At 36.5% G+C, this 15728-nt stretch overlaps 1 protein-coding gene across 1 annotated transcript in view; it reads left to right on the forward strand.

The window, feature by feature from the left end:
• Positions 1 to 14894, forward strand: part of LOC131075820 (ABC transporter A family member 7) — a 162721-nt gene extending 147827 nt beyond the window's left edge. The window contains exons 12-18 of the mRNA XM_058012720.2: positions 1099 to 1299; positions 13028 to 13137; positions 13319 to 13403; positions 13504 to 13632; positions 13790 to 13895; positions 14150 to 14238; positions 14381 to 14894. Coding sequence (XP_057868703.2) covers positions 1099 to 1299; positions 13028 to 13137; positions 13319 to 13403; positions 13504 to 13632; positions 13790 to 13895; positions 14150 to 14238; positions 14381 to 14680 — 1020 coding nt within the window. The 3' untranslated portion in view covers positions 14681 to 14894. The remainder of the gene's footprint in view (positions 1 to 1098; positions 1300 to 13027; positions 13138 to 13318; positions 13404 to 13503; positions 13633 to 13789; positions 13896 to 14149; positions 14239 to 14380) is intronic.
• The last annotated feature ends 834 nt before the right edge of the window (positions 14895 to 15728 follow it).

The raw sequence follows: 15728 nt of genomic DNA on the forward strand, positions 1-15728 counted from the left end.
TATATTGTAAGTCTAGTCACTTTGTGATATTTGAGTTTTGGGGTATGCTTTAATTGGAATGAGAACTTGAAATTTACTCTAGAACAAAGACTAGGCTTTCATACCCTTCAAAGTTGATAGTCTTTGTGGGGAATCTGCTGAAGTTTAACTGAAAATGACTTAGTCTTTTGCTAGAAAATATTTGGCTTGAGATTGCTGCTGTGTGTACATACTTAAATGACCAAACTTATTGAAATAGTTACAAGATACCTAAGAAAAGGGTCGTTCCTAGAGAAGAGTGATATGCAATTCACTTGAAGACTAATGTAATACCTTCTAGGATGTGTCGCTAAGTAAAATCAAACTTGATATGGTTTCTTACTTGCCAAGAAATAACCAAACTGCTTTTGTCTCCTAAATTTCCAGCTTTGAATGCTTTACTAGAGGTACAATAACATGCTACTTTCTAAATTAAGATTCATATTAAGAATCTGCAAAAAATCCTTTAGAAATCCAATACTTTAAGAACTAAGATCATGATATTAAGAATAAAAAATGGTCTTGAAATATTTATGACCATCTCAAAAACATTGTGCCATGAACATTTACAAATGTGTTTTTAATCCCACACTGTGCAGACAAGCAATGAAAGTAATGAATATAATTTTTGATGTTCTTATGCAGTGTTAGCAAGCTCATTAATGAGACATTAAAGCTACTGTATTTGGTATAAGTTCTATGATAAAACATAGCCTGGAAAAATCCAGAACACAGATATATTAATAAGGCCCTGGAGTTTGAATCGTAGGGAAATTAGAGGATAGAATGATTATCATATACATGGCAGAGAGGCGATTATGAGATTGAGGTTTCAAAGTGCTAGTGTGGAGAATTTATGAACTGTATGTTTCTTTGATAGTGACTTGTTTAAGTGATGAAATATGGTTTGTTGGTTGAAAAGGAAATTGTGCATAACATAGTGAATGGTAAGGAGTAAGCTAATTTTTAATGGATGTGCTTTCTTTTGAAATGACATTCTAAAATATATTTTACATTTGTTTGTGACATCTTCACACCAAGATTATGCTTATTATTTAATTCTTTTCTCTCTTCCTGCAGAGGGAAGTGGTGGAACAGTTACTACAATCTTCTACTCAATCCCATCCCATAATTTGTGATAGCCTTAAGAAGGTCTATCCAAGACAAGGTGGTAATGCTGAAAAATATGCAGTCCATGGTTTGTCACTTGCTGTACCTCGAGGAGAGTGCTTTGGTATGCTTGGTCCCAATGGTGCTGGGAAGACTACCTCCATTAACATGGTAAATACAAAATTGTTTCCCAATTTAAACTCTTTATATTTCTCTTGGTATTTGTTGTCATATTTCCACTTTTTGTGTGTACATATACAATTCAATGTGTAAGGTATGTTCATCTTCCAATATCAGATGACATTAACTTGTTTATTGTATGTTTTTTAACTGTCCGTAATCTGTAATTTCTACCAAAATTAGTTAGAAACCACAGAATCAAGCAATTACAATTATTGTTCAACTTGGACATATAGATGGCAGTGATAATTGGGTAGAATTGAAGATCCATTCACAAAGAAACAATGATCTGAAAGGAAAAGAAACAACACAAACACGAGATTTTGGTTTTGGGAAAACCTTCTAAAGGGGGTGAAAAACCTATTTGATAGAGGCCATTGCTCTTCTACAAAAGTGTTTCTCTCAAATGGACTAGTACAGTTGCTGTTACAATCTGTGTCAAGTCCTTCAACTTCAGCTCTCTATCTTTTAATTTTCCTCCTTTTTGATCTATTAGATGATTCGAACCATAGTTTCCTCTTTTCTATACAACTACTCTTGTTCAAATATTCTTCTTGTTGAATGGAAGGTGTAACTGAAAAAAAAAGTTTATCTAGACTGTAAGTAGTGATTAATTACTAATGTGCTATTCAAGTTAACTAATCTGATTTTCTTTTCAAATAACAGTAAAATAAATGGATTTAGATTTATGCTAAGCAAAATAAAGCACTAGAGTCTAGATTGAATAAGAAATTAGGAATGCAAAGGATTAGAGATAGTGAAGTGTGTTTGATTTGACATTTGATGCTGATCTACTAGTGGCAGAAGGCTGGAAGGTGCAGGAGGAGCAATTGGAATCTGTTTTGGATAACTGCATAGGTTTTAGAAATTGTATTCGATAGAGATGACCTGCCAGACACGCTAGCGACCAAGGGGCAAGCTGGTGACTCCGTAGGTGCACTTGTGACCTCTGGGTTCTTGTGTCTGACCACTAGCCACTTGTTGCAAAGGGTGTTGTCTATTGACTGAGGCTCAAAAACTCTCCAAAGTTGCTTGCCAAAATTTTTGCTCCTCTGTGGTGCTTGCAGATTTAAAGAATGTGCTAGTAGGAGTGAGAAACAACACACGGAAGTCTTCAGGAGAAGAAAACATGGTTACTTGGGTTAAGAGCCTGCCTAAGCTTGGCCCCTATTTGGCATGTTTGGGCCCAAAGTAGAATTAAAAAGTTTCTAAAGTGTGATTCCTAGAGTGCTAGTGAGTTGATGTGATGTGTGTAGCATGGTGAAGGGAGCTCGAGAAGCTTACTATATTGTAGTGATGTGTGTAGTGATGGTGTATGTAGAACAAGGATGATGAAGTGTCCAAAGGTGTGCCAAGGATTAACAATGGGGTTTGTGGAATGGCTGGTCCACAAATAAGGACTGAAAATTTTATAAGCATTCTAATTTGTCCTTTGCAAGACAACTCAAATAGGAATAGTAAAATCTCTTTTCAAATTGTATGGGGAAGCTCCTTGAAAAACCAAATTGACCCTAGACACTAAGCTATAGAAAAATATACAATTATTAACAGTACACACTTTTTTTTTAGCTGGGGGAGGGGGGGTTTGCAATAGTGAATTAACTTCAACCTTATCTTTTTTTCCTTGGGTATGAGCACAAGATTGGTAACAGTTCTTGTCTCACAATTGAGATTTTATAGATTTTATGAGTCTACACAAAGACTGGAAGCAACTAACAGTGAATACTATAGTTTGCATCAATGGGCAACTCAATTTATTCTCTCTTAGTTGGCCCAAAGAATTTGGGAGGTGGACTTTTTGAAATCCAACAATAGATATGGGGTGTTTGCAGAGCTTCCTAGGTAGGGAAGTAGCACAAAAATCCTTTTGTTGATATATAAGCTTGGAGCCAAGAGAGTCCTACAATTGATACATGTAGATATTTGTGAAACAATGAACATGGCATCTATCATTGGTATGAAGTATTTTCTTCTATTTGTTGATGACTCTAATAGGAAAAAGTGGTTTTATCGTTTGAAATTAAAATCATGTGTTTAATGAATTCCAAAGGTTCAAAGCGTTAGGTGAAAAAAATTAGGTTATGATATAACTACTCCCAGATTTGATAATGGAGGAGAATTTTGTTAAAATAATTCAGTAACTTTGGTACTAAACATGGCATAAAAAGATAGTTTACTACACTCTACACTCCATAGAAGAATTGGGTAATTGAGAGGTGGAACCTTACTATCATGGAGATGGCTTGATGTATGATGAAGAACATGAATGTTCCCAAGAGGTTTTGGACTAAGGTAATATATTTTATAAACAAATCTCCAACATAGGCAATGATGAATAAGACCCCCAAAAAAGCATGATTTGGGAGGAAGCTCAATGTAAGTCATTTTAAGGTTATTGGTTTTGACAAAACACACACACTTACACTGAGAGAGGGTGCATCACAATCCACTTGAAACGCTTTTGTAAAATTGGGTAAAGCCAACATTGGTTCTTGGGTGACCTTCTTCAAGAGCTCAAACCTCTTATCTTCTCTACTGTATACTTAAAATCCTTTTTATCTCCTCTAGTGGTTTCAAAATTCAATTATGGGTGCACATATCCCACTAAACTTTCAAATAAACCTCTTATAAAAGCAAGCTAAACCATGGAAGCTTCGAATGTCATGCACACTCCTAGGTGTAGGCCACTCTATTATTGCTCATACCTTTTTTGGGTTCATTTGCAGCGCTTGAGGTGAGATGACATCCCAAATAGACCAATTGCTCCTTCATAAAACTACACTTCTTTAAGTTCACAAATAACTTTTCCTTCTTGGGTCTATTGTGACGTTTTCACACATCGGCCCATTGCAAATGGGGACCCCCACTTTTTGCTTAGCTTAGTTGTCTTAGCTAGGTAGTCTTAGCCTGGCAGTAGTTGTAACTGTTAGCCTTTTCTTGTGAGAGATTGTGTTGTGAGTGTTAGGGTTGAAAGGTTTAGGTCGTGTTGTCAACATTGCTAAGTGTTGTAGAAAAGTTGCTAATGTTGTCAAATGTTGTCAAGTGGCCAGGAGGCCAAGATGTCGTTTGAGGTTGATGATTGCACATGGAGTGGTAAGCTTTAGGAACTGCAAGCACAATGCCTAAGGTCTTCAATTTCAAGATTGTTGAGTACATGACCTAGAGGGGAAGAAATGTTAGGATTTGCCCAAGTCTAGAATCAACCCCTTCATTCCGCATATAGATTTATACAACCTTACCCCTCCTATGCACTCATGAGGCAAATGATTTTGAGGTGGTCTAAGTGTTAGTTTAAAGGGGGCTTTAACATGTTTGTTTTATGCAATCACATTCTCAAAATGCGCTCCACCTTAGGCTAATGCAGGTTCCCCTCTTGGATGCACTCACACTTATGCATGGCAACTTGTTAAGTTCGCTCACATCATGTTGTGCATTCAAGTCTTTTAGGCCTGCTAATGCAAGCTCCTATCTCACTATTGCCCTATGGAAAGGAGGAAGTATGAAATTGCCTAAGGAGGGAGGTTTGTGCAAGGGACCCCTTGGGATGGGCATTCTTCTTTGTGTTTTGCAAGGCAATACCAAAATCTCGCCCAAGAGGAGAAAGAGATGTGAAAATTTGGTTAAGTAAAACTCAACCCCCTTGCTTCGTGTATGGATTTGTGCAAGTGACCTCCCTAAACCCTCCATTGCAAGTCATGGTCTAAAATGCACTCACCCCCATGTTATTTTGTGCAAACATAGATACCAAATGCGCTCTAGATATTGTGCTGTCAATGTCTACATGAGTTGTGCTAGGCACCTACCTAAATGCACCCAAAAGAGGAGGGAAGATGGAAAATGTTCTCTGTTTTAATTTTATGCAATCAATCCCCTCAAGTGCACTCAAGGGATATCTTTGTGCAACCCCACTTCTTAAGTGCGCTCGGTCAATTTGTGCACTCAACAACTTTTTGTGCATGCTAAGCCTTCAAACCCGTCATGCAACATAGGACTTGGGATGTGCTCATGGTAAGTATAGTGAAAATTGCCCAAGTCAACATCAAACTCCCCTTGAGCATGCACAAACTTATGCAGAGGAACCCTCCAAGTCCACCAATCTATCACCTTAAAATTTTGGACTAAGACAAAAAATGTTGTAGATTCCTCTAATTCTACCATTGGGAAAGTTGAAAAGATCAACAAAATTGTTGATGACCCCTTGATTTCTGCCATTCAACTTAACAAAATTGTTGATGTGCCTTCTAATCTTGCCAAGATGGTGATGTTATCTCTCAGCTCGCTCTTCACCTCTACAAGACTTCATCTAAGGTGCGCCATGCAAGCTTATGGTTCAAACCTGCTCTGCAAGCAATGGTCTAAACTCCACCCATGATCTTCATTTTTTGCAAGCTAGCACTTGAAATACACACAAATTTGAGGTTAAAATTGTTCAAGTCAAAGTTAAACTTCCTTTAGCATGTATATGTTTATGCAAGAAGGACCTTGAAACCCACCAGTGCAATTAGCCTAGTCAAACCTGCTATGTAGGTCAAGGTAGACTTTGCGCCCAAGGGAGGATGAGCTAAGCCAGAGGGTAGATTCGTGCACATGTTTGTGTATGTGTGCCTATGAAATGCACTCATGAGGCATCCAATTAACTTAAGAACTTGAATGGTATAATGAGAAAGCTTAATGTTATTTAATGTTTTAATTTATGAATTGTTTGTTTTGTAGGATCAAGGCATGGAACAAGGGTAACGCAAGGCGGTGAATCAAGACATTCAAGGCATAGCAATGAAATGAGGAAATTTTTGCAGATATCTTGAATTTTCTTCAGAAATCCAAGATTCAAAGCCACTATAGGGTGGTGTTTGAAGTCAAGTACACATCAAGCATAAACATCATAAAGTCTATATCAAACATCATCACCAAGGTGAAATACTACACAAGGAGGTAGATTCTTGAATATCAAAGAGGATTTCATCAAGGCAAGCTATTCAAGTGAAGTGCAGGCACCATGAAGTCGGAGCAAGCATCATCAGGATGAATTGTATCACAAGGTTTATTTTCCCAAGTCGGAGGATTGAAATGCAAATGTGATCAAGTTAGATAGTTTTAGAAGAGTTAAGCAAAGTTGGAAAGTTGACTTGATCACCCATAGATGATACAATTTGGGAATATGCCCCATCTTCATCACATTGAGCAACTAGATAATGTTGAGTATCAAGAGATATTGCTCAACCGCAAACACTTTGCGATGATCTATATGGTGTAAGTTGAGGTGGCATCTGGTCATCTTTCAACCAATCAAGTTATTTCACATCAACTTGTCCAAGTTCATTAAACCTAATTCATCTCATGAAGGAGCAAGTGACACATAGCACTACATCAAAGTTTGTTCAACATACCTAACCTATTTTCTCATTGGTTCAAATCCAAGGAAGGACATGTGTCCATCATGGTGTAATTTTCTCATTGGTCGAATGAAGTTAGTTGTAACTAATTCTAATTACGGTTTTATTATTAGATCTCGGCCGTTGATCTTGAATCGATTTGAGCCTTTGAATTGTAAAGAGACCTCTATATAAGGCTCAGTTCTCTCATTTGTAAAGGTTAATAGTTAGTAGTTGATCAGTAGTGGTGAGATAGAAAGTAGAAGTGGAGTAGGAGGAGGAAGTTTAAAGTTGTTGCCAAGACTTGTGTTATTAATACACGATTTTCATTGAAGCATGGTGGATTCTTATGTGTTGTTTCAATAGGTTGCATGGTTTCTTGTTACTTCTCAAAGTTTAGATAAATTCCATTGATTATGATGGAGAAATGTGATGATATTTTGATGGAATTCCGGTTCATACCATTTGTAATTTGCTGATTGTAAGTTGTAGTGCATGTTAGTCTGAACCTCATTAAGCATAAGTTCGATTGTGGATATTCACTTGAACTATGCCAGTATTTGGGTATTTGAATGAATTTTCATGATATGAAATCTTTCGTTATCCTTTGGAGATTGCATCAGTTTTGTGTAGTTGTTCCTACATGGTGAAGCAAGGCTTGATTATAGAATCTATCTATCAAAACATCATCCTTTGTCATCATTGTCCTTTGTATTAGATTAGATCTCTTAACCCGTATCTCCTTTTATCTTTTATTTTTCAAGTTAGTATAGATTCCACGTTCCAGCAGTGTTCATAAGTATAAGTCCCTTTTTATTACCAACATATCACATTAAACACACCGAGTCTATCCCGAGCATAAAGTTGATTGTTCGCATTGAAAACCTTGGAGTTTCCTTATTTGATCACATCATTCAGCATATGAGGTTTCTTTGTTCAAGAGAGGATAGAATACTTAGTATTTTATTCTGTTCAAAGTGTCCTAAAAAACACATCAATAGGGTCTTTGTAAGACAAACATAATATGCAATAAATGCTCTTCTCTGTTGCTAAAAAGCAGAATACCATCAAGATAAAAAATCACAAATTTTCGTAAAAATGGTTTGAACACTTCATTCATCAACTACATAAATGTGCCAGGTGCATTCCCAAAGTACATTACCAACCATTCATACAACCGCTCCTTGGTCTCAAAAGTAGTCTTCCACTCATCAACCTCTCTTATCCTAATTTGGCGATACCCACTTTTCAAATCAACTTTAGTAAATTATTTAGCCTTCCCCTAGTGGTCTATAAGATCATCCATTCTAGGTAGAGGAAACCAATACGTGATAGTTAACTTGTTGATGGTTCTTGAGTCCATGCACATCCACCATTCACCATCTTTTTTTGGTGTCAAAACAGCTGGTACTACACATGGACTAAGGCTTTCTCTAATTAGTCCTCTTTTCAATAGCTCTTGCACTTGTTTGTTCACCTTTTCATTGTTTGCAAGTATCAATCTATAAGCAGCTTTATCGGGTAATGTTGCCCTTGGAATCAAATGAATATGATGACTAATGTTCCTCACAGGTGGTAGTCCTTCAAGCAACTCTTTGGACACAATTTCATTAAATTGTTCTAGCAGCTTCTTTACTTCTAAAGGCATGTCACTACTGCCAATGGCTGCATCTACTGCAACACATTAGGAACCATTGCAAAACTTATTTTTTCATCCTTAATCTCCTTCAAGAACAGTTTTCCTGTCACTAGCAGCATCCTTGAAGCACTTTCCACCTCTTCCTCCTTAGTTACCAATGGTGTAAGAGTATGTTTTCTTCCATTTTTGTCCAAAGTGTAAGTGTTTTCTCTCCCCAGTGGATTGCTTTTCTGTCAATTTGCCACAGTTTTTTGTAAGAGAAAATTACATACATCCGTAAGCATGATATCCAGAGAAATGGGACTCGCCCGGACTCGCCCAAACTCGGCGAGTCCGAGTACGAGTCATGCTCGGCGAGTCCTAGGGACTCGGACTCGGACTCGTTCGAGTTTGGGGAGTAAACTCGCCAAACTCGCCGAGTTGGCGAGTTTGGCTCAAAATCGCCAGACTCGGCAAGTCCTGAGCCCCAGACTCGGCTACTGGCTGGGTTAATGAAATGACAAAAAAAAAGCATTTTAAAAAGTTTTTTTTAAAAGTAATAAGTTTTTTTGGAAGGGTCAGGAGCGAAATTTGACATTTTGGTCTCTCTGTCAGGATTATTTTATGGAATATAACATTTAAGTATAAGAAACTTATACTTTAAGTTATATTCCATATATACTGTCAGGATGTTTGAGAGTGGTTTCGGGCCTCCAGGAGTTATATTGCAAAATCTAGTTTTTGGAGGATTCTTCAGTTTTCCAGACTTAGTCAAATTTCAGGATCAGGACATTCCAGACTTAGCCAAATTTCAGGGCATTTGAAGATCAGGATGACATTCTAGACTTTATCACTCACCAACTTGACCTAGCTCGGACCTTCAAGAATGATACTCACTCACCAAGCAAGACCCAATTAGCAACAAGAGCAAAACCAGGCCCTAAGGAAGACTCTCAAAGAAACCCTAATTCAGACTTGTAATAAGTTTTTTTGGCCTTGCGGGGTGCTGCCCCTCGACCTCTCCCTGTATCACGACAGGGAGCGCGCAAGGGGCACTGCCCCTTGACCCCGCAAGGGGCGATGCCCCTTGACCCCACCTTGGGGGCGCCGCCCCCAAACCCCCGTCGAAAAATATGGGGGGAAACTGCATCGATAGAAGTAGAGAAAATTTAACCTCCGAGTCTGACACTGATTGGATCGACCAGGTAGATATAGAGGTTGAGACTGTAGCCATGGCAGAGGAGGAGTGGAGAGCACGAGCACAGACAGGAGATTCAGAGGCAGATAGTGACACGGATGTTCCTGATGTTGGTGAGCATGGCATGGTGTCACGGGGAGTGGCTATGGCAGTCAAATCATCCAGGACCTACCTTAGATGCCTTCGCAGGGGGCTGGGGCCGGAGGGTGCAGGCTCCTCTGAGCCATAGACTTGTAGTTGTATTTACCTTTGGTATTTGTATGAAACATTTGATGATGATCATATGATGACATGGATTTTTTATTCCATGAGTTTTGTAATATTGTATACATTTGACAATATTTATATATCTATGTTTCTTATTTTCTTCAGCTACAATTTGCGTTTATGCTTATGTGATTGATGTATACTTGTGTATGTAATCAAATGAGCCAAGTTTGATGATGTTATTGTGTCTTTAAGGTGTATTCAATAAAGGGTGTCTGAAACAAGTTTTAAATATTTAAAAATCTCTAAATTTCTTGAGTTTTGCACTATCCCGAGTCTAGCCGAGTCTGGAGCCGAGTCTAACGCCGAGTCCCGAGTCCAAGCCCGAGTCGGCCTTGCCGAGTTCGAGCCGAGTCCGAGTCCCGTTTCTTTGATGATATCACTCCACACCTCATCTTCATAACTGCCTATTCAAAAACATACTAGGCATTGGTGATCAATCATGACTTGGTACCCTTTTTGTAGCCATGACACCTTGTAAGGGTTAGGATGAGTTGTCCTTTTTAACCCTAACTTATCTACCAACTCAACTGAGACCAAATTATCAGTGCTCCTACTATCTATTATGACCTTGTATCATTTTCCTTCAACATTGCATATAATTCTAAATAAATTTTTTGGATAGGTTCATCTTCTCTTTTGGCTGGCTTCAACAATGTCCTTTTCAAATATCGTTTTACTTTATTAAAAACTACTTAAAAATACTTTTGGAAGATTATTAGAAGGGGAAAAGAAATTCAATTGAAGGAGCCCAAAATAAATTTATAAAAGGAAGGTGAATTGATAAAAAAACATTATCCATGTTTACAAATCATTTTCCCAACCTGAGCACTTGTGTTCACCTTCTCATTCGAAGATGAAAATCCTCGAAGTGTGGAAATTTGGGAGACAAAAAGCCTGTTGATTTCCATTTGGGGTTGGAGAGAAAAAACACTCTAGTCCAAATAAAGAGATTCCATCTAGGGATCACATTGGTGTTGAATATAGCAAATGTAAATTCAATTTCAGGCAATTAGGAACACTTTGGAGATTAAATTCATGATAATGTTGCCGACATGTTTTAGATATGAGTGTTAAGAGAAAACTATCAAAATCAGAGGCATTTATTGTTGTTCTACCGTTGCTATACCTATTTGAGGGCTATCATACATTGTGGGAAGCTACTATGCCTGATAAAACCCTTGATCACTCATTTTTGATGCAGGAGCATCCCCTTTTCCTTTCATGTTTTTGGTGTTTCGTTTCTTCTAGTTTTGGTTTTGGTTGCATTTTGTTTCTCTCCTGTTCCTGTCGCAAATTTATGTGAGTTGGTCCATTTCTGTTCCTGTCTTAACTGTGACAGGAAGATGTGTTCTCAATTGTGCAAGTTGGTCCAGGCTTCTGTTTCTGTTCCAGTCTTAGTCGTGACAGGGAGTTATGTTGGCAGACAGTTGTAAAAGTCGACTTGGGCAGTCGGTTACCAAGGCCACGGTGGCAAAAGTGCCATTGGAAGTCAGTTACCACGGCCACGATGGTAGTCGTTAAGCAACTGAACTTCTGCTCCTATTTGAGAGGACATTGCTGGGGAATTGAGGTTGGTCGAGTTAGAAAAGGAAACAGTTGAAGAGCAGAATTAGGCAACAAATTCAGACCGACTGGATGCCATGAAGGATCGAATGGGCCTGTAAGTAAAGAGGTCAGGCAGCCTGCAAGGAGTTTTGGTGTTTGTAGATGTGTGATAGACCGATTCTATTAAGAATAAAAAAACCTTGTAATAAGTGGCGAATCAAATAAAACATATATCTCCATTTGTTCTATTGTTGCATATGTTTGGTGCCTGAACAAGCACCATTTGTTTCCTGTTCTGGTTTTAGCAGACTGTTGATGTTGTAATTGTTCTTCCTGGTTAATGCCTGAACTTCCTATCATTAATTCCCCTGTCAACCGCTCGTAAGTTTCTGTGATTTTGTTTATTGTTTGGGTGATCAGCAAGGCGTGCCATCAATTTTTATGGTGTGCCCAGCATTCAAACATTTGCAGGTCCGTTGTAGCCTAGTTTAAGCGGCTGTTCTACCTATTTTTTGTCCCATCCATAACCATTTGATCTGATTTACATTCTGTATAACAGAATGGCACTTGTGAAAGGTTATTTTGGTCGTTGAAATATTTTGAAATTATTTTATGAGGTTTTTCTGATTAAAATGTTTAGAAAATTGTTTAATCCTTTTTGTAAGAATGTAATAAATAAATATTAGATTTGAGGGTTTCATCATTTAATTTCATATTGTTGCTATTCAATATTTTTGTTTATACCTTATTGTGCTTGGAAAAGAAACATAAAAATTTGCGTATTTGATTAAAAATTTGAAAGAAGATACATGGGGCTTGGGAACTTGGAGGGGTCATCTCATTTTTCTAAGACTGGGGAGCCTGCTCAATTGGGTGCATTAAAAATTAAAAAGGTATCTTTTTAAAGAAAACAACTAAAGAATCCCTAAAAAATTACAAAGGTGAGGATTGTTATTACAAAATCAGCACATTGCACTTATTTTTTAAAATTTCATCTGCTTTTTAGCTTGTTTATGTTATTTAAATAACTGTCCCCAAAATTCACCAAAAGTTTTGCTATCCTCAAAACTACTCTCTATTTGCCAACGTTCCCCCGCTCTAGAATTTTAACAAAACATTGGTTTCAAGGTACAGCAAAAGCTTGAGGCTCAAAGGCTCTAATAATTTGGATTTGCATTAAATTTACAAATATGCACTAACATATGAGACTGAATAATTGAGTCGTGTTTTTCCTTAAAGCGAAGAAAAGTATTTTAATATGCAGAATTTCTTCCTCTGCCAGAAGGAAAATCAAACTTCAAGACATGGATTATCTTTTAAGTCTTTGGTAAAATAGCATAAAATATTTAGATAGCAACCGTTATATTCTTAATGAGAATAGAGCTGTGTACTCGCTTCCTTGACAAATGTTATTCATTAATGGTTTTACCAAAATAGAAATTTTCAAATACAGTTTGCATCCTTTCTTTGATGTTTGAACATCAAACCATTTTGTAATTGCATTCTACTCCAAATCAAAATCTTTTTAGAAATATTTTGGGACAATTATGCCTATAAAAAGCTGTTTCATGCTGCCATCTAATTTAATTGTATTATTTTCAATTTTATTGTCAACCATCTGTTTCTTCATTGAATTTGAGCCCATTGTTATGATAATAAAACAATTCAGCTATAAAGTTTTGTAAAAATAATGACGTAAAATGCCACCTCTTGCAGATGATTGGACTTTCAGCTCCTACTTCCGGAACAGCATACATACAGGGTATGGATATACGTACAGATATGGACAAAATCTACACAAGCATGGGTGTTTGTCCACAGCATGAGTAATTTCTAATCCCCTTAGGGACTATCCATATAGATCTAAATTTGAGGGCATACATGTTAATGTTGAAATGTACTGATGGAATTGACTAAAAAATGATGCTTCTAAGTTGATAAGAACTATTTTGCTTCTACATAATTTTCTTTGGTGAAAATTTATGACATAGAGAGTGATTTTTGTAGCCTGATCTGGGAAACTCTTTCCGGAAGGGAACATCTTTTATTTTATGGTAGGCTGAAGAATCTCAAAGGTGCACCCCTTCGAATTGTAAGCGTAACATTCACATCTTGCCACATAAATGCATTGTTTTGCAAAACTAATCTTGAATGTCAGTCAACAGTTCATTACTAATGTTGTGGCCTTGTAGGCTGTAGAAGAATCCCTAAAAAGTGTAGATCTTTTCAATGGAGGGGTTGGTGACAAGCAAGTGGGAAAATACAGTGGTGGCATGAAGAGAAGGCTTAGTGTTGCCATTTCTCTAATTGGAGATCCTCAAGTGTGTGAAATTCAAGTTCATTGGTGCTTTTAATATCTTTAACATTTCAATGAAAGCCATTTTACTAAAGATACCTCGATAAAAACAAATTTGTCCTTTTTCTTACTTTTGTAAAATTTGTAGGTTATTATTAAGTTTTCATGTTTTTTTCAACTAGGTTGTGTATATGGATGAGCCCAGTACAGGACTGGACCCAGCTTCAAGAAGTAAACTGTGGAATGTTGTGAAGCAGGCAAAGCACGAGCGAGCAATCATTTTGACAAGTAGGTATCTTAATTCTGTTTGCTAGATGTTGTATTCTTATTTACCAAATTGCCTAATCCATTTACATGACCATGTTTCTGCTTTGTGTTCATCTGGAAACCATGATTATAACAGAAAATGTGACTGAATGAAACTTTTTATGTTTCTTATTTAAATAAGGAATGTTAATCACGATTTTTATGAAACATTCTAGAAATAAACTTTGTTAATTAACATATAAGACATTTTGGTTAAAACATTTGTGTGATTTCAGCACATTCAATGGAAGAGGCAGAGGTGCTCTGTGACCGCCTGGGCATTTTTGTTGATGGACAACTGCAGTGCATAGGAAATTCTAGAGAGGTATTTTCATATTATTGCATAACATGGGTTCACTGTTGCAGAAAGCCATGTTTGTGAATGCACAAGGAATTGCTTCTTCTAAAAAGATTCTTATATCTTCTAGTTTATCTGCTACTGAAAAAATTATGAATTATAAATGCAGCTCAAGGCAAGGTATGGAGGATCATATGTTCTCACCATAACTACATATTCAAATGAGGAGAACGAGGTGGAAAAGTTGGTACAGAGTCTATGTAGAAATGCAAGGAAAGTGTACAGTCTTTCTGGCACACAGAAATTTGAACTACCAAAAGTGGACGTAAAAATTACTGACATATTTCGGACCATAGAGCATGCTAAACGTTACCTCACCATTCAAGCTTGGGGTGTCGCTGATACAACTCTAGAAGATGTATTTATTAAAGTTGCACACGAGTCTCAATCAGAAGCTATTTTTTCATGACCATTGATACCACTGCTTAGAGTAATGAACGAAAGACAAATTTATTTCTTTTAATATACCAGCTATATGTTATGCATCAGACATGTTGCATCAATTCAGTACTAGGTGTAAGATATAAATTCATACATCATCGCTATGTTTTCATCAGTTTAGTAAACTATGATTCCTGTATATGTTCACATATTTTAAGTAATAGAAATTTTCATTTTGCAAACCTTCAGAAAATATGTTATAGGGACTTGTCATATAAAATGTATTCTTTTACATAATCTTGTTTGTGTGTATATAGATCTACCTGCTGAATATCTTATTTGACTTTCATTTCATGATGTGCATCATGTTTTATCATGAGCATTATTTGGAAATAAATAATTTTTATGTTTGATAAGAATTCATTTTACCTTGAGATATTGACCAAGGCCCTAATTTTCATTTAATCCTTGATAGGCATTGAAATATAGAGTGATTGCATAAAGTTTCCCTAGTTTAGTTTCCTAGGATATGATAGATGGGAAATTGTTAGACTAACCATACATGTCTATCTTGGAATGTATCAGTGGTGTAGGAGTGTTTGGTGTTCTGATTTGTTTTTTTGTAACAACACAAAATATGATAGTAGATGAGAAAATCCACTTTTCAAATTTGTGGGGGAAGTTTCTTTATTTAATTAATATATTTTAAAATCTAAAACAAAACAATTTTTTTAATATGAACACTATAAAATCTATTATTTGGAATTTTACATAAAGTTTAAATAAATAAACAAATTTGACATATTTGTTTTTTATCTTAGAAGTCAAAACAGAAGGCTTTGGAAAATTGCTCTCACACAATGATTTTGTATAATAATTAAAATGTAAACAAGAATATTATCCAAAAAATAAAATAGAAATCCTCTTCAATCATATCAACAATTTGATTTGAAAAAAACAAACATTGCATATGAAGAAACATTGATGTGAAGAAAAAAGAATAAGATAATCAATTGTTACTTAAACATTCAAAGCAACTTTGCAAATCATAAACAATATAGTCATACAAACATAAA

Source organism: Cryptomeria japonica, chromosome 3, assembly GCF_030272615.1.
Source record: "Cryptomeria japonica chromosome 3, Sugi_1.0, whole genome shotgun sequence".
Classification (NCBI taxonomy): Eukaryota; Viridiplantae; Streptophyta; class Pinopsida; order Cupressales; family Cupressaceae; genus Cryptomeria; species Cryptomeria japonica.